Source organism: Sitophilus oryzae, unplaced genomic scaffold (assembly GCF_002938485.1).
Source record: "Sitophilus oryzae breed Bouriz unplaced genomic scaffold, Soryzae_2.0 scaffold_682_pilon_pilon, whole genome shotgun sequence".
NCBI classification, from domain to species: Eukaryota; Metazoa; Arthropoda; class Insecta; order Coleoptera; family Curculionidae; genus Sitophilus; species Sitophilus oryzae.
This window is the reverse complement of record NW_022147287.1, coordinates 116,789-137,660: the sequence shown is the minus strand read 5'-3', so window position 1 is coordinate 137,660 and position 20,872 is coordinate 116,789. Positions and strand designations below refer to the sequence as shown.

The following is a 20,872-nucleotide window of genomic DNA, read 5'->3' as shown; positions in this document are numbered from 1 at the left end:
CGGCGAGAATTTAACCAACAAACGCACGCAGCTTTTATAGACCTAGAAAAAGCCTTCGATTATGTAAAGAGAGAGAAGTGATGGAAAATAATGATAAAGAAAGGATTCCCCATGCACTTAATTTATGTATTAACGAGCTGTTATCACAAAATTTATATTAAGATGGTAAAAGGGGATAATACAATAGAAGTTAATAAGTACAAGAGAAGGATGTCCTCTTTCCCCTACAGTTTTTAATATATATGTGGACCAGGTTTGGAAGAGAATGGAAAGAAATAGCACCAAGAGGTATCCCAATAGACCGACAATATTTTCTGAATATACTACTGTTTGTAGACGACCAAGTGATAGTCGCACCAGACGAGGATACCTTACAAAGGCAGGTTCATCTCCTAGACAAGATAATAAAAAATATGATGGAAAAATATCTACCGAAAAAACAAAAGTGATGGCACACTGGGGCAAACACGGAATCCGCACCAAAATAGTTTTAAGAAATAAACCACTACAGCAAATATCGCACTTGAGGTTCTTGTGATACCACATAACCTATGATAAAGATAATGACTACATAAAAAAAATAAATAAATTCCAGTCAGTGTATGGAACTGTCGCAAAAACTTTTAAAAACAAAGTACGGCTAGAAACGCAAGTAAGACTATATAATACATTAGCGGTACCGACAGTATTATACGGAAGTGAAGCCTGGACTACCACAAAAGTTAAAGAACAAAGACTCAGAACAACGGAGATGACGTTCTTACGACAAATAAAAGGAATAAGTAGAGAAGATAGAATAAGAAATGACACAATAAGAAATAAACTAAAAATACAACCATTAGAAGAAAAAGTGAGAGTATATAGAAACAAATGGAAGGAACATGTAGAAAGAATGTTAGATGATAGAATTCCACGAAAAATGCTACGATATCAACCTCCAGGAAGGAGAAGTATTGGACGACCAATACAGAGATGGTGAAGCGGAACAGGTTTTAAAACCTAAACCGAAAAAGGATACATTGCGACGATTGTTGAAAATAAAAGAATTTCGGACTTCCATTGTCATTATTTATTTTGATTAACACTATGTTATGGTCGGAAGGATCACTCATTATCAACTAATTTCTAAAACTACTGAGCTTAATACTGCGGTCAGACATTCACCGTTGAAAAAGTTGGGTGCAGTCAACCGTGAGGTTGTCCACATAGAATGCTTGCATTGGAGCGTTTTGTCAGTGGTTACCATATTGAAAGTATTTCGGTGCTAGGATTGCTAAAAATGTTATTATTGCAAATTATTTTTCAACGAGGTTCCAAACCAAACCAAACCCATGAGAAGTTTGACAAGTTGATATAGTTTTGTCTATGGACTTCTCAGAGTAACCTTCTGTAGCAAATCCGTTTTAATATTATTTAATTCAACATTAAGTGATGCTTGGTCACTGCATATGACATTTGCTCGATGACATAAAATGTTTTAATTATTCCTTTCATTGCAAAATAAAAACACTAAATCACCACAATACACCAAAACACTTTTACTTTTACACTGGACGCGCGTTTCGCTAACCATGTTAGCATCATCAGCAGATGATTATAAACTAAATATATTTTATATATCATCATATAATAGTTTATAATCATCTGCTGATGATGCTAACATGGTTAGCAAAACGCGCGTCCAGTGTAAAAGTAAAAGTGTTTTGGTGTATTGTGGTGATTTAGTGCTTTTATTTTGCTGTGTAACACCAAAGGTTCCAACCCTCAACTGTAATATTCATTTCATAGTTGCTTCAGAATTGTTTGACTGAAAACTTTTTAGGTTTGATTTCGATCCTTCTGCAATTACGAAGTACTGCAATGTACAGGGTGGTCGAAATTGGTCTGTTTTAACAGAGAAAATCTATTTCCTGACTAGATAGAGCAAAACCGATATAAATGTCATGGGCTCGATTTCTGAGACACGTCTAATGGCGTAAACCTCCTGTTGATATTTTCACTGTTGACTGAGATACAGAATCTTTTTTAGTTTTTTACTATTTGGAAAATTGCCCATAACTTTTGTATTTCGCGGAATAATAAAATTCTGTAAAAACGTTCTTAAGCACAATCTAGTGGGATAGACAGTTTTTTTTCTATACTTGCTTTTTTTGTCAGAAATAATAAAAAATATAATTTTTTAAATGAAAATCATAGTTGGCTATGAACTTAAAAAAATGTTGGTGTTTAACCCTTTCCAACGATATAAAGTTATGTGTATTTATTTCTAAAAATGAGAAAAATATTACGTTTTTATCTTTGTGTCGAAGCTGGCCTTGATTTGTGTTATAGTTTGGTTAGGTTAGGTATTAATTAAATTATTGATTAATTATTATTAGTATTACCATTTACAAATAAAACGCCAGGGTTACAACTGCACTATTAAATGGAGAATTTAAACAGAATTGGATTGGAACAAAGGGAACAATATTTGGAACAATATCTTGGCCCGCGCATACCTAGGCTTGCTAGGTCCTGTAATTTAACTCCTTTCAACTTTTTATGGGGGAAATTAAAAGACCTTATCTATAAGGGAAAAACCATTGGGACGAGAGAAGAATTGCAGCAGATTACTAGGCAAGCTTTTGGACTTATTAAGTTCGCCTAATAAATCGTTGTAACTCTGTGCGCAAAAGATGTTTATTGTGTATTCAACAAGGAGGTGCTCAGTTTGAACATCTTTGATGATTTTTTTTAGAAAACTATATTCGCCACACAAAAATACGTTTTTAAGTCTTGTTCTTTGTTTATTGTATCGATTTCAATTGTAATTACTAATACTAATATAGAATGTTAATTTACCTTTCCAAAAGTCTTTAATTATGCAGATAAATAATAATATTGAATATTAAATTGTGATAAAAATAATTAGGCACATAATATTTCTCTCATTCTTAGAAATAGATACCCCTAACTTTATATCGTTGAAAAGGGTTAAATGCCAGCATATTTTTAAGTTCATAGCCAACTATGATTTCCATTTAAAAAATTATATTTTTCATTATTTGTGACAAAAAGAGCAAACATAGAAAAAAACTAACTACGCCACTGGATTGTGCTTAAAAAAGTGCCTTAAGAACGTTTTTACAGATTTTTATTATTCAGGAAAATAAAAAAGTTATGAGCAATTTTCAAAATGGTAAAAAATTTAAAAATACCCCGTATCTCAGTTGGCAGTGAAAATATCAACAGGCGGTTTACGCCATTAAACGTGTCTCAGAAATAGAGCCCATGACATCTATATCGGTTTTGCTCTATCTAATCAGGAAATAGTTTTTTTCTGTTAAAAGAGACTAACTTCGACCATCCTGTACGAAACCGGTCGAAACCCCGAAACTTTAAACAGAAAATTCGTACATAATACAGTACAGGTGTACTGCTTTTTGTACTTATGTGATGAAATAAAACTACAAATAATTTTACGGTTTATTTACATTTTGCTTGTTTGTTGGATCAAAACAAATCAATAGTTCAACCTATAAATTAGATACATATACCGCATTGGTGACGGAATACATCCAGAGCATACTTGCAGTGAATGACGCTTAGTTACAATAAAACAACTTCTATAAAATTAATTCATTAACAAACAATATTATTATTAATGTAAGATAAATATTACGCTCTTATCAGGATATAATGGGGTAACAAAACTGTAATTCGGTCGTATTACAAGAATACGGTCGTATAAATTTATGCTAAAATTTATTGCCAAATAAAACATTTACTCCGAAATTACACTTTCTCCGATGTTGGATGCGATTTTACGGCGGTCATTACGGCAAGATTTTCAGATTTACGCTCACATCATCCTCGCACAAAATAAATATTTCAAACGGCGTCCGTGTAAATATAGGTATAAAAGTTTCGCCGTCGAATAATTTTACGGTTCTACATTCCTAATCTATAAGCTTGGTAACATAAAATGGTATGAAGGACTAAGATAGGTACAAGAAATATAATTTAGATAAAGAGGAGAACAATAGTATAACAGACTTTCTCAAAGATATTTGAACTCGGGAGATGAACATTAGTTGAATATCTATCTAACGGAACACCTTATATATTAATTGATTTTCGGATTCTAGGAAAAAAATAAAGGTGAGTTTTATTAAAGAAGCATATACCTAAAATCTAAGGATTTTGACATATTTCAAATTTTGTGAAAGTGAACAGCTGAATAGCTACCTAAATTTTAGTTGACGTTGTATAGTCTAATATTTAATTACAGTAACCATTGTATGTTAAACCAAATTAAAATTTGACCCGAAAAGTTTTACAGGGTGAGACAAAATTAATATGGAACATTAGTCACATTTAAAAGCAAGTTATTCCTTTATTTTAGATAGAACACCCAGTATATTATTCCGGTGTTCAATGGGGAATTTATATATCTTCAAAATATTATTAAGGTTGCCTAGCCCTCAGACAAAGATTTTCCTAGATATTTTAATTTTTATGATTTTGCGTCAGTAGATCTTTATTATTTGCCAGGCTGTGATATACCTTTCTTAATTTTACAAAAACTAAATATTGTAGAGTAAAATACTCAACGGTTATAAAGATACACGTTTAAAACATATTTTAATTATTACATAATTAAAACTATATATAAACCTATAATTATGTGATAAAAATGAGCTAGATGAAATTAAATGCTCAAAATGCTTCCTTTCCTGTTAACTGCATAAAATGATTGTCTTTTCAAAAGGATCTTTTCATTTTAAAAGGCTTTTATGTGGAGTTCTACCTCGAAAGGCAGCTATAATAATTTCTCTCATGTTGTCGACAATAGTCGGTCGAGTTTTGTAAACACTGTCTTTAACATATCCCCATAAGAGACTAGATAAAATCATGAGCATTCAAGTATTTTATTAATTGGTGAACCAACTAATAGAACCAACTAATTCACCAACTAATAGAATTAAAATAATAATAATATAAATCTCTATGTAGGATTTTTTTTTGTTTTAACTGACACAAAATCATAACTAGTTATATATATATATATATATATATATATATATATATATATATATATATATATATATATATATATATATATATATATATAATAAAAGATCTACTCAGATCAAATCATGTAAATGAAAATATCTAGGAAAATCTTTGAAGGGTATGCAACCTTAGCAGTATTTTGAAGAGAGACATGCATTTTCTATTGAATATCGGAATAATATACTGGGTGTTCTATTTAAAATAAAAGAGTAACATGCTATTTTAAAGATGACAATGTTCAATATTAATATCGCCTACTCTGTATAACTAAAGAGTAACATGCTTTTTTTATTAGGCCACGCTCTTTACCATCTTTTTGACGGGAGATGCACTAACTATCTCACCGACACTTTACGACATCGTCTGTTGATATAGAAGAAGTTTTGCTTGCCGCATCGGTGAGAACCAGCCCTGGACAGCCCACCTGATGAAGGGTAGGCCCAGAAACCGGTTGTGGGAGTGGAGCTTGGTTCCCCCTTTACGACAAACAAAACAATTTTCTTTTACTTTTTTTTTTTTAATTTTTCTCTACTTTCGATTTTTCGAAATTAGAAAAAATACACAGTTAAAAGCAAGAAAATATTATTTATTATATATATATATATATATATATATATATATATATATATATATATATATATATATATATATATATATATATATATATATATATATATATATATATATATATATATATATATATATATATATATATATATATATATATATATATATATATATATATATATATATATATATATATATATATATATATATATATATATATATAATAAATAATATTTTCTTTGCCTTTAGCTGTATTTTTTCTAATTTCGAAAAATCGAAAGTAGAGAAAATTAAAAAAATAAAAAGTAAAAAAAAAATTGTTTTGCTTGTAAAGGGGGAACCAAGCTCCACTCCCACAACCGGTTTCTGGGCCTACCCTTCATCAGGTGGGCTGTCCAGGGGCTGGTTCTCACCGATGCGGCAAGCAAAACTTCTTCTATATCAACAGACGATGTCGTAAAGTGTCGGTGAGATATTAGTGCATCTCCCGTCAAAAGATGGTAAAGAGCGTTTTTCGGCCTAATAAAATTAAAACATGATAAAAATAGTTATACAGAGTGAGGCGAAATTAATATTGAACATTGGTCATCTTTAAAAGCATGTTACTCTTTTATTTTAAATAAAACACCCAGTATATTATTCCGATATTCAATAGAAAATGCATGTCTCTTCAAAATACTGCTAAGGTTGCATACCCTTCAAAGATTTTCCTATATATATATATATATATATATATATATATATATATATATATATATATATATATATATTTATTTATTAACTGTATATTATGTATATTTCATGTAAACTGTGTCATTTTTTAAAATACAAACCAAAAATACGAGGAATAATTATGTTTTCCATGTATTCTACAACATATTTATTGATCCGTAGTATCTAACTAGCGTGACGGCATAAATCTCGCTCTGAGGCTGTTCTATTAGAGACTGCATTGGTTTGATATTTAGAAATGCCAAAGGCTGATGACATTTTACTTTTGACAATTATGACATTTTGTGTTGATTTTTGCAAGAAGACTGTGACTTTGTTTATTATTTTCCTTTTCTATTTCCCGAAAGTAAAAAAGAGTTACCTATCTGATTCGTTCAGGCACTCAATTTAAAGAATATCAGTAACTTTTTTGACAGAGGGATTTTATATTTGCCATATTGGTAAAAATAACGGTCAAAATTCAAAGTTATTCATTTTATAGACTATATGATTTGTTTAGCAGATAGAGAATTAAAAAATTTACATTTTTTGTATTTAGAGAATTTCAACATTTTTAACTGTTTTGCAGATATTTGCGGTTTTATATTTCTTATAGTATTTTCCACAGTAATTTTTTATCAAAGCCACCCAATGATTTTTCCCTCGTATTTTGCCGTTGAGAGAGCCATAAGAAATCATACCGCGAGTATCTTATGCTGGAAGTACACACTCGCCGAGGCGACCCGAGGCGCGACAAAAAAGGACGGTTCAAACCAATAGTTGCATGTATACCGCTAATTTTTTGTCGCGCCTCGGGTCGCCTCGGCGTGTGTGTACTTCCAGCATTTGAAACCGATAAAAGTTTTGAAATACTTTAAATAAATTTAATAAATAAATTAAATTTAGAAATTCTGTATTATTTACAGGATGTTCAAAATTCGCTAGATACATTTTCATATTAATATATGGGGTGTTCGATTTAAAGAAAATCATCCCCATCCACTCACACTTTTTTGAGCCATCCTGTAGAAGTTAAAATATTTTTCTGAAACATGGAACATTTTCTGAACATTAGTCACTATATTATTATAAACTTTTTTTCTGATTTAGCTGAAATTTTGAATGCGCGTATAAGTAATTTATTAAAAAAATGAAGAAACACATTACTAAAAATTGTATTAATCAATAATAAATATGCAAAAAGTAAAAGTAAATATGTAAAAATAAAAAAAAAAGATTAAAAAAAGTCGCCTTGACTAGGATTCGAACCTGCCTTACTACGGCTCCAACGTCATAGCAGCGTAAAGTCCTAACGCTTTAACTACGCGGCCACCGAGGACTTGAAAGATTCTATGTAAAATTCTTACTTAAAAGATAATGTTTAGTGAAAGTACTTTTTTATTTATAAACATTTATTTAATTCTGTTCTTAGTATTTGTTCTTATAGCGGCAACATAGATACATTATCTGTAAAAATTTCAACTGTCTAACTAGAACGGTTCATAAGATAGAGCTTTGTGACAGACGGACGGACGGACGGACAGCGAAGTCTGAGTAATAGGGTTCCCGTTTTTACCCTTTGGGTACGGAACCCTAAAAAACAAATGAAATGGATATACAGAGATGTGTATACAGATAACACATTTAAAGAAAAATTAAGAACATAACTTATTGTACAGGGTGGTCAAAATTGGTCTGTTTTAACAGAGAAAACCTATTTCCTGACAATTTCTGAAACATGTTTAATGTCATAAACCGCCTGTTGATATTTTCACTGCCAACTGAGATACGGGGTCTTTTTGAATTTTTTACCATTTTGAAAATTGCCCATACTTTTTTTATTTTGCGGAATAATAAAATTCTGTAAAGACGTTCTTAAGGCACTTTTTTAAGCACAATCCAGTGGCGTAGTCAGTTTTTTTCTATTCTTGCTCTTTTTGATAGAAATAATAAAAAATATAATTATTTAAATGCAAATCATAGTTGGCTATGAACTTAAAAAAATTCTGATGTTTAACCCTTTTCAACGATATAAAGTTATGGGTATTTATTTCTAATAATGAGAGAAATATTAGGGTTTTTTTATCTTTGTATCGAAGCGGGCCTTGATTTTATGTTGACCTAGTTGCCTAATTATTTTTTATTGCAATTTAATATTATATATTATTATTTATCTGCAAAATTAAAGACTTTTGAAAATCAACATTCTATATAAGTCAATTACAATTAATACGCCATCAAATGCAGAATTTAGAGAGAATCGGGTTGGAACAAGGGGCCCCATATTTTGGCCTGCTAGGTCCTGGGGTTTAACTTCTTTCGACTTTTTTATGGGGGAAATTAAAAGACCTTATTTATAGGAGAAGAACCATTGAGACGAGAAGAATTGCAGGAATTGAAGGCTACTAGGCAAGATTTTGGACTTATTACAGCAGTTCGCCTAATAAATCGCTATAACTCTGTGCGCAAAAGATGTTTATTATATATTCAACAAGAAAGTGCTCAGTTTGAACATCTTAGATTATTTTTTTAGAAAACTATATTGGTCACTCAAAAATACTTTTTTCAGCTTTGTTCTTTGTTTATTGTATCGATTTAAATTGTAACTACTAAAACTAATATAAAATGTTAATTTACCATTTCAAAAAGTCTTTAATTATGCAGATAAATAATAATATAGAATATTAAATTACGATAAAAAATAATTTGATAACTAGGTCAACATAAAATCAAGGCACATTTCGATACAAAGATGAAAAACCTAATATTTCTCTCATTCTTAGAAATAGGTATACATAACTTTATATCGTTCGAAATGGTTAAATGCCAGCATTTTTTTAAGTTCATAGCCAACTGTGATTTCCATTTAAAAAAATATATTTTTTATTATTTCTGACAAAAAGAGCAAGCATAGAAAAAAATTTACTACGCCACTGGATTGTGCTTAAAAAGTGCTTTAAGAACGTCTTTACAGAATTTTATTATTCCGCAAAATAAAAAAGTTATGGGCAATTTTCAAAATGGTAAAAAATTTAAAAAGACCCCGTATCTCAGTTGGCAGTAAAAATATCAACAGGCGGTTTATACCATTAAACGTGTCTCAGAAATCGAGCCCATGACATCTATGTCGGTTTTGCTCTATGTAGACAGGAAATAGGTTTTCTCTGTTAAAACAGACCAATTCCGACCACCATAAAGAGATAAAATACAATTGATTGTTATAGATGCAAACAGGGAAAAAATTAAAATTGTGGTAGTAATAAGTATATTTTTCAAATTTAGTGGTGGGAATCTGCCTAACGTGCTTCATAGGACAAGCCGCCATTGTTAAAACTAAAGGCAATGTCAGTCGAAGAATATATTTTATTACAACCAATATCAATCACAATAAACCGTCTAATTTTTCAAACAACTGGACGTTTTGATTGACTCATATACACCACCAAAAACACAGTAATGTCCGTCCATCGCACGAACCCAATAAAGGACCGTTTTTTTACCAAGCATTTCCCGTCCTCGGTCAGGAATTAATCTGACGACAAGCGAACGGCTCTCGTAATGGCGAGAGCCCGCTCCCGGCCATCCCGAGGGATTACGCTTGTCTTGCCGCCCGGCCCCCCGCTAATCCCGCAAGACAGATCTGGCACCGCCGCAATCTATTATCGGGCTTAATGAATTACTTCGGCGCTGATCTTGTGGAAATTTACTTTCTACCGGTGTCGTCGCTTTTTTGCTCGTTACTTCGTCTTGGTCGGGACAGTAGGGATGTAAGTGGGATATGTAAGGGTGTAAGCGATGGAGAATGAATGTTATGTCCGAGTTACGGTTCTCTGTTTTTTCATGAAGCAAAAGAAGTTGTTTGTAAAAGATCTATAATGTGTAAACGAGTTAAGATATAATAAACATGTCAAATAATGATACGGTCACTATAAATCTTAAAAGCTAATTATTTAGCTAGAAATTCATAACGAGGTTGTTTGAATAGACATGAATTAAAGTAACTGAAGTCAGTTAAATAAGTTTAAATAACAACGCTGATGATCTTTCTTGAAAAAAACTAAATGCTTTACATGAGACCACACATCCCCGGATTGTCGTTACAAGAGGAAAACCCTTTTTATTATTGCCATTTTGAGAAAAATGAATTCTTCATAAAAAATTTTGTTTGTTCTAAAATGCTTAACCCCGTTTATACTTTTCGAAATTTCCATACCGTTTCATGGAAAATTAAGAAAAAATATGAAAACGTCGTTAATTTTTAACTATATTATAAGTCCTAAATATTAATAAGTCCTAAAAATCAGAAGACGTTTCTATGGTAATATAACTTCGTTTTCATTCTTTGATAGATTGTAGTTCACAGAATTTTAGTGAGAGCGCCCACCAAAGTAACGTGGCATCTGACGTCGCACGTAATCTGGCAAGTAACAACGACAATAAATGTGTCAGCGCTCACTGAAGTAGCGCTGTCAGAAACGTGTCATTTGTCGTGGTAGCATGCAATGCCACTGCTTCAAAACTACAACTGATTCTAATTTTCGCCACGTGCTATTAACAAGTTAGTCGAATTTGGCAAAAATGAATGACGATCCGGACTTCAATATACGTTTTGTATCACTGATTGAGACTAAACCATGCATTTATGCCCACACTCGTGCCGATTATTCCCAACAGGAATAAACAAAACTTGGCATGGGAACTTTTCTGACTAGCACATCAAAAGTTTCTTTTTTCATTCTATAAAATGCTTGAAATCTTTCAGGATAGATATTCATTTCCTTAAAAACACTAAATCCACTGTTCCTTTGCCTCTTTTTGCAAAAGGGGTGTATCCAATAGCAACGCTTTGGATACACCCCTTTTGCAAAATGCTACGTCACTTTGGTGGGCACTCTCTCTTAATTAACGTAATATTTTTTGTTGTTTTACAATGTTAAATAAGCACAAAATTTATTTAGTTCAGTGCTACAGATAGTTATCGGAAAATGTAATGCTTTAACCTCAGCAAAAAATAAGAAGTTAATAAAAATAAAAAATAACCATCTATCAAAGAATGAAATCGAATTGATATTACCTTAGAAACTCCTTTTTATTTTTAGGAAATTCAACCATATTTTCATGTTTTTCTTAATTTTCTCTGAAACGGTATGAAAATTTCGAAAAGTATAAACGGGATTGGCTATTTTGGAACAATCAAAATTTTTTATGAACAATGCATTTTTCTCAAAATGTCAATAATAAAAAACATCCTCTTGTAAAGACAATCCGAGGACATATAATATAAATATACAGTATACGAAAAGAGTCTCATGTGAGGAGTCCTACACAATCCAACCTTAGTTCAAAACGGTGGATACCTCGATAGACAATCATTGCACAAAAAAGGACACACAGAAGGGTAGTTCTAGTATGTAGTCTAGAAAATAGTCTCATGTAAGGACTCCTACAGAATTCAACCTTAGTTCAAAAGGCGGATAGCTCGATCGACAATCGCTGCACAAAAAAGGAAACAAATTTTACACAGATGGGTAGTTCTTGTATGTAGTCGAAAAGAGTTTCATGTAAGGAGTCCTAGACGATTCGACCTTAGTTCAAAAAGGTGGATACCTAGCTCGATCGGCTACACTTTACAAAAATGGAAACAAGTGTTACACAGAGGGGTAGTTCTAGTATGTAATCTCGAAAATAGTCTCATGTAAGGAGTCCTACACAACTCAACCTTAGTTCAAAACGGTGGATACCTTGCTCGACAATCACTGCACAAAAAAGGAAGCAAATAAGAGGTAGCTCTAGTTTATAATCTCGAAAATAGTCTCATGTAAGGACTCCTACACAGTTCAACCTTAATTCAAAACGGTGGATATCTAGACCGACAATAACTGCACAAAAAAGGAAAAAAGTGTCACACAGTTAGTATGTAGTCTCGAAAATAGTCTCATGTAAGGAGTCCTATATAATTCAATCTTTGTTCAAAACGGTGGATATCTCGATCGACAATCACTGCACAAAAAAGGAAAAAAATAAGAGGTAGTTCTAGTATGTAATCTGGAAAATAGTCTCATGTAAGGAGTCCTACAGAATTCACCCTTAATTCAAAACGGTGGATATCTCGATCGACAATCACTGCACAAAAAAGGAAATAAGTCTCACATAGAGGGGTAGCTCTAGTAGGAATAGTCTCATGTCATTCCTACACAATTCAACCTTAATTCAAAACGGTGGATATCTAGACCGACAATAACTGCACAAAAAATGAAAAAAGTGTCACACAGAGGGGTAGTTAGTATGTAGTCTAGAAAATTGTCTCATGTAATGGGTCCTACATAATTCAACCTTAGTTCAAAGCGGTGGATACCTTGCTCGACAATCACTGCACAAAAAAGGAAACAAGTAAGGGGTAGTTCTAGTATGTAATCTCGAAAATAGTCTCATCTAAGGAGTCCTACGGGACTGTATATTTTTGATGGATTAGCAATGCACTTCTGTATTAAATATTAAAGATACGTAATAAAAATTCATCAAATAATTCAGCAATACAATATATTATTCAGTTAGAAATAGTTATAGAATCCGACACTTTTATTTTAAAGCCAATTAACCCATAGAATTATATTTTATAATTATCTTTTTTTAGCTTAATATAAATTAGTAAATATATCGATTTTGTAAGAAAGTTGAAGGTAAATAAAGCAGCAAAACGCCCTCTTTGGTAGTAATCTTCGTCACAAAAATGTTTTAGCGGTCTTATACAATATTTAATTTACAACTTTTCGGAAGTTGTTTATTTTTGATCCTGCGAGTAAATTTTGGTTTATAAGAGGTTTAAATAATTATAGACTTTAATTTAGTTTTCCAATTCTTGGATGAAAAAAGTTAATTATTACTTTGATACTTTCCTCAACGGTTTCGATAAATATTTTAATGGTTTTTAGCTTATATAGCTGGATTATAATTAATTTCCGGAAGTATTAATTAAAACAAGAATAATAAATAAATTGATTAAGAAAAATGGATAGATATATGGAAATATATCACAGGGCTAACTAATTAAAGAGCAGAAATCAACCTAAAATAAAATGTTTTATTTTTAATGACAAATGAAATCCTAAAATTACCGTTTAATTAATTTAAAATATATTATTTTTTTATATAGAAATATTTTTTCTTGGAAAATTTGTTATTCTTGAACCTTGTTTTTAAAAATTCTGATTTTTTTTTTTGGATTTAGGTTTGGGAAAATTCTGATTAAGTTTTCATTGGGTTATTCATATCTTTATTTCATTTTTAAAGGAAAAACAAACGTTTCGGCCAACATTACAGCCTTCATCAGTGTAGTGTCAAATTAAAAAAACAGTGTCAAAGGTAATCCAAAAATTATTACGTACAAAAAATTCACAAGTAATTGTAGTAAACATTATGTTGTGTGTGTTTGTGAATTTTTTATGTATATTATTTCATATATTTTTCATTTTATTGATTTTATGGAAAGCACTGTTCATTAAAATGTTGTATCCTATGTTATAGGGCTTGTTTCTCTCTACAATTTCCTGTGTCACAATGTACCGTTTGTGTCCAGGAAGGGTTCATAGTTTCATAGATGTCGATTTTCGAAAGAAATCAGTACCTCTATATTATTTCCTATATTTATTATTTCCTTTATTGATTTTATGGAAAGCACTGTTCATTAAAATGTTGTATCCTATGTTATAGGGCTTGTTTCTCTCAACAAAAATTAGGTTTTTTGCGAGGGGTAAACCGCAGAGGAAAAAGTGTACACCGTAATTCCTTTTACTCAAATAATTCTTCAGAATTCCTCGTAATTCCTTCGGAATTCCTTGGAATTCCTGGTCTTCAAGGTCAAGGTCAATCATTCAAGGTCTTCCTTGGAATTCCTTGGTACGAACTCGGTAACTCTTTCAGTCTGAACCAGCGTTGCCACCTCGGTTTCGCAGTTCCGCTATGAATTTTCTGGTGATTTTTATAAATGTCTAATGTCTCTATAAGTACTAGATCTAACAATAAAAAGTACTATTACGAGATTTACGTTTTTTTAGTTAAATTTTAGTACCAATAGGGGATCATGAGGTAAAAATACTGGAAATATGTCGGCACTTACTTATTAAAATTAATTTTTCTCGGGATTTTTTGAAAATGAGAGGTACCTAGTTATACTCGTATCTATAGGAAAGGAAATTAATAAAACTTCAGTTGCACGTCATAATACGATCACCAGTAAATTCCATAAGATTACGCATGGTATCATTGATGAAGTGCACCTAAAGTTGTATTAATTTTCCTATAGTATATACCTAGGTATTATTCCGAGGAAATGAAAAAATCAACTTTACACTTTCTGGAGTACTGAATAAAAAAATCTTATGAGGATTTCTTTAAAATGGCGAAATCAGGGAACGTTATAACTAGATCTCTCGGGGGTGGTTCGGCCGTACTATTGGAAAATATTTTAGATATATAATCGAGGGTACAATATTAAATTAAAAGAATATCTAACCTGTAGATATTTGATATTGGGAAATTTTGGAGCGAAAACGAAAAACGGATAGTAAAAAATCGCCTGCAAAACGTTTTTCTTTAAATTTAGTACTACCTATTATAGTATTCATGGTTACTAATGTTCGTTAATTTTTATAAAGTTGCTTGTAATTCCTCTTAATTCCTGTGGAATTCCTCTAAATTTCTAAGGAATTCCTTGGAATTCTTACGGAAATAATTGGAATTCCTAGTAATTCCTATGGAATTCCTTGGAATTCCTCGTAATTCCTTGGAATTCCTGTAGAATTCCTTCATAGTGTACACCATAATTCCTCTGCGGTTTACCCCTCGGTTTTTTGTAATTATCTATATATACCATTACTTTTTTATTTGAAATTGCCGTAGGCTAGATTAATAGTAATAATAAACAAATATTAATAATATTTAATAATAAATTAGGTAATAGTTATTTTTTATACAAGACGATAAAATGGTATTTTATATGTAAAATTATTTCTTCCGAAATAAATTCACTCGCGATTTCATCGCTCGTTAATTCATCTTTTCGGTCGACGAAAATGCAATTTTATCGTCGTGTATAAAACAATATTTTTTTCCATAGCGAGTTACGTTTTAAAAAATATTCAGAAATTATTATTCCAAGGAATTTATTAGGAGTAGAAAAAATATTTTGACAAATAAATAAAGCTGTCTCTTTTTGTCGGTTTTGAGTCAATATTTTTTAATTCTCTTTCGTGTCGATTGCTGATTGAATTGGAGCCAGAAATGGCTCAAAACAAAATAAGTAAATTACCAACAAATATTCAGGCTGAGGCGACAAATGCCATATCCAAACTACTTCCATTTAAATCCCGAATAACTTACGAAAAAAAGTACAAAATTTTTCAAAAATGGAAGCAATTAAAAAACGTGCGAGAGAAATATAGTTTTTAATCTATCCTCGCTGTTAAAGTATCATTTTTTAATCTGCCCTTGCGGTTAATGTGCTATTTTATCTGCTATTTTTGATAGATATAAGGCAATTTTAACAGTTGTTATGGAAAAAATACATAATTTATTTTAATTTTATTAATTGTCATTAATAAAATTGCGTTTGTCTCATCAAGGAGGTCTAATTCGACAAAATATCAAGAAATAACTTTTAATTGGCTCACACAATTTTGGTATCAAAAAGAGGTCAGTGTCGCACATGTTTTTTTTTCTTATAGTATCTTTTATCCTCAAAATTTCATTCGAATCACTAAAAGTACTTGGAAGAAAATTATAATAAATCGAAATAATATTAATACTTTAACACTCTGTGTATGTTGATATGAATGTTATTTTTACGTGACGAATCTCTTCACGAGAGATGGCACATGCTTTTTGAAGCACCCTGGGTTTTGAGTCTTTTTTCTACTTTATAATTTCCAAATCAGGACTCTTTGAGAAATATGGGCCCCGTATTGTGTAACTTTGAAAACGCTAAGTGCTTTTAGACGTTCAGCGTATATGACGTTAATTTTCCCAGAGCGCGCACTTAATTAGCGATTTCGGTATTTTCGTCTGACGCGCTTAGCGACTTTACTGATTGCGCTGAGCGCTTTGAAAACAGTTACCTTAAATCATGTTCTTTATTGAAAATTACTACTTCTATAAATTCCTCAATAAGTAATTGATAATTTACGACTTGGCAGCTATAATTATTGTTCAAAACATCGAAAATGTTGTGAAGAGTCTTCAACATTTTCTTCGTAGAATAAGAATAATGACATATCCATAGAAAAATACCTTGACATAATTCAACAATAGGTTCATGTAACATTGACATTTTTTATTGTTACATCCGTGAATTATCAACTTTTGACTATTAGCTACATTAGACATTGTGATGTTGCCAATATGTGCTCAACGCTTATACCAAAATACCAAAATCGACTGCCTTGCGTTTCGCTGATCGAATACTTGCGCTCAGGGCCGTATCTAGACCAAAATTTCGGGGTGGGGGTTTGGCTTGGAGGGGGGTACAAAAGCTGCTAGGAAAAAAGCATAATAAAAAAATCGCTTTGGGCTACACTCAAATCTTAATTGAAAATAAAAAGTAACAGGTAAAAATTATTAATCTTAAAGGATAAACTGGTCTTTTCCCTGGAAAAACGATTGACTACCTCTTCGATATCGATATTTATTTGTCAATCGCTCCTGACCTCTAGAGTTACGTAGGAAGTCCTTCAATCGTCTTATGCCGCAACCGCACATGCGGGCTCTGATAGCAACAACATAGAGACGAGCGCTCGTTCTCGTCGCCGAACTCCGACTTCCTCATCCACACACATTGGAAATCGGCGAAGCACCGATCGGGGATCGCCATATATATATTAACTAACATATATTGACTCCAAACTGCATTCTGTGAAGCCGAGCCGGTGAAATGATTATATAAATCTTCGATCAGTTAGTGAAACACAAGCGTTGTGCGCAAGCGTGAATTTTTAATTATCGATCGGATAACTAAACCAATCAGAGCATAAGCTATTCATTCGTACAGCTTCGTACGGCTTTCGTTCGCGCTTCGTTCGCGATGCGAACACAAAGACAGTTGGATAAGAAATGAGGCACAGAAATGAGGATCGTGTTTGCGCTCCCGTTCGACCACGCGTTCCACAAGGCCAAGCTAAAACTAATCGATATTCGGAATTTTGGAGTTGCACTATTGCGTCAGCGTTTTTCTTACAGACGAACTTATGTGAAATATACATGGACCGGTTATCTAGTTGTCTCTAACTCCAACACATTGTAGGGATAGGCGATGATCCGTATAGATTTGATATGTATATGGGGATCGCCGAATATGTGGGGTTGCGGCATTAGGGTTGAAAAAGACCTTTCTGGTGTAGCTGTTGACACTGGTAGAGTTGCTAAGATCATTAATAAAATGTATATATTTGGAAATATACACTGGTTACACTCCGATTATCGTTTCGATGGCGTTTTTAGGTCGGTCGACTGCAGGTAGCTGCTTCCATTTTTGCCGGTACAAGTCTAGTTCTGCCGCTAAAGTGTCATAGTCCAAGAATTCTTTGTCTAATAGCAGAACGATAACAAACGCTAATCACGTTAATGACCAGCAAAATACACAAAATTCAAAATCTTGTCCTTGTCAAACTTGCTGTTTTAAACACTTGGATGTTGAAAGTCGAAAATCGAAAATGACATTTGCTTTCAAAGTGGAAAAGTGATGTTAGAGTGTATAATGTATATTCATCAATGACTAAAGAATACAAGGACAAATAGCATCCGAGACCAAACTGTGACCATTCTTCCAAACAGTGCCGTGGCACATATTTTACATAATATTGCCGCTTGAAGGGATATTTATATTTTTGATATTATATGTTTTCACTACGCCTATGGTGTATCGGGTGGTATCATACTAATTAATTACAAAAAAAGGTATTAAAATGTTGACAAAAGGTACATAACTAGTATCGACGTATAGTACATATCAAGTACATATTATAATATCAGGAAAATAATTATCGAATTCAATAAAAAAACGCTAAAAAGTTGTAGGGGACTATTTATTTTCCTATAAAACGTAACTTCTGGCTCTTTCTTACATTGCGCCTTTTACACTTGAAAGCTGAACAAATTACCATTGTAATAAAGTTTATACAAAGTTCACTACACACAACCAACTATTAAAAATCGCTAAAATTGTCGCTGATGACCAGCTGATGATGTCGTTTATGTCTAAAAAGTTGGCGTCTAAGGTCACAAATTCTGCTGCAGCCCGTATATGGGCGTTACATATCCTTGTATTCTTTAGTCATTGATATTCATCCATCTTCTTCTTCTTCTTTTTTGTTTCCTTCTTACTTACTTACTTAATGATCATTACTTTTTAAAAATTTTCGGCCATAATTCCGGGGGTTGAACCCCCAAAACACCCCCCCAGATACGGCCCTGCTTGCGCTCACCGCTTTGAAAGCGTAACGTTTTTATGTCAACGTTACAGAATACGGGCCATGGACGCCTTTTTTAAGTAGATTTCTGTATCAGTGGTGCAATACCAAGGTTTTTTTTAATAAATTTTAATGTAGTCTGTTAGAAGACTTAAAACATAACAAGAAATAGTGAATGTAATAAAAACAAACAAATTAAAAGTTACTTATTTAATTCATGATTTTCAACATTAGCATTAAAGTAAAACAAAGCCAGACTTTACACGCCTTCCACAATATCCATAAAAAATAATGAGACCGCATCACACCGACGCGACGCACCGAAAATGTTTATAACCATACACATAATTAAGTTTCCACGGCGAGAACTCTCCAAATTACAAATTCTCCCGTCCCCGTTGTACCCCGAACCGCCATAAATTCCCCGAGCTTACCTGTAAATCGGAGTGTGCTCGTCCTTGTACCACACCACCAGCACCACGCTGTCGTTGGGGGTGGAGGGCGTCAGGTCGCAGGGGAGCGCGACGGTTTTCCCTACCAGGGCTTGGACGCTGGGAGGGCTCCCGGGTGTCGTTCCTGTAACGAAAAAACGGCGTGATTACGTTATGCTGTCGCAGCAGAGGATGGAACGGATGGAGCGGACGGTGTATGAAGGAAAGTTTTTCTATTATGTTTGCTTTTGTGTGGTGAGAGCGGTGGAGTGGTTATATTATTAAACAGTTTTTAGGTTACTATAGTTCAAGCAGTAGTATATATTTACAGGGTGCTTAAATATAACTTAGAATTTGACATACAGGGTGGTGCCTCTCATACGCCGCGGAAGCTCCAAGGAGAACGGTAGTTTATATCGAAATGAATTTTTGGCAGCATATTCAGGTTAACCGAAAGCAATTTATAAAAATATATAGAATTATACAGGGTGTCCTCAAAAAAAGTTACACATCAAAGTTGTATTTTTTCTAACGGAACACCTTATATATTAATTGATTTTCGGATTCTAGGAAAAAAATAAAGCCGAGTTTTATTGAAGAAGCATATACCTAAAATCTAAGAATTTTTACTATTTCTCATTTTGTGAAAATTAAATGTAAATTTTAAATTTCGATAATACCGACCTAAATTTTACCTTGATATTTAATTAAAGTAACCATTGTATGTTAAACCGAATTGAAATTTGACTCGACAAGTTATACAGAGTGAGACAAAATTAATATGGAACATTAGTCACCTTTAAAAGCAAGTTACTCCTTTATTTTAAATAGTATATTTTTCCGGTGTTCAATAGGGAATTTATATATCTTCAAAATATTATTAAGGTTGCCTACCCTTCAGACAAAGATTTTGCTAGATATTTTAATTTTTACGTTTTTGCGTCTGTGTGATATACCTTTTGTTAATTTAACAAAAATTAAAGATTGTAGAGTAAAATACTCAACGGTAATAAAAAGATACACGTTTAAAACATATTTTAATTATAACAAAATTAAAACTAGATATAAACCTATAATTATGTGACAAAAGTTAGCTAGATGAAATTAAATGCTCAAAGTGCGTCCTTTCTTGTTAACTGCATAAAATGATTGTCTTCAAAAGGATATTTTCATTTTAAAAGGTATATATGGAGTTCTACCTCGAAAAGCAGCTACAATGCAGTTGGTCAAGTTTTCTAAACACTGTTTTTAACATATCCCCATAAAAAAAACCAGACTAGGTAAAATCAGGAGCATTTAAGTATTTTATTAATTGGTGAATGCACACTGTATTCACCAACTAATAGAATCAAATCAATTTTCTCTGATGTAGGATAAGTTTGCATTTTCGGCAAATTTCTGAGAATTTTTTTTTGTTTTAACTGAAACAAAATGATAACTAGTTGTTAAAGTTAGACTAATTAGCCAGCTATGTTGAAGTAACGTCAGACATATTACAGCCACCTAGATTTTATCAAATAGTAAAGATTTACTCAGATCAAATCATGTAAATGAAAATATCTAGAAAAATCTTTGTTTGAGGGGTAGGCAACCTTAATAGTATTTTGAAGAGACATTAATTCTCCATTGAATATCGGAATAATATACTGG

At 32.3% G+C, this 20,872-nt stretch overlaps 1 protein-coding gene across 1 annotated transcript in view; it reads right to left on the bottom strand.

Annotated features, from left to right (window-relative positions):
* LOC115888037 (nephrin-like) overlaps positions 1–19,942 on the bottom strand; it is a 409,016-nt gene extending 389,074 nt beyond the window's left edge. Inside the window, 2 exon segments of the mRNA XM_030907605.1 lie at positions 19,226–19,367; positions 19,918–19,942. Of these exon segments, the coding sequence (XP_030763465.1) occupies positions 19,226–19,367; positions 19,918–19,942 (167 nt within the window).
* Positions 19,943–20,872: the final 930 nt, after the last annotated feature.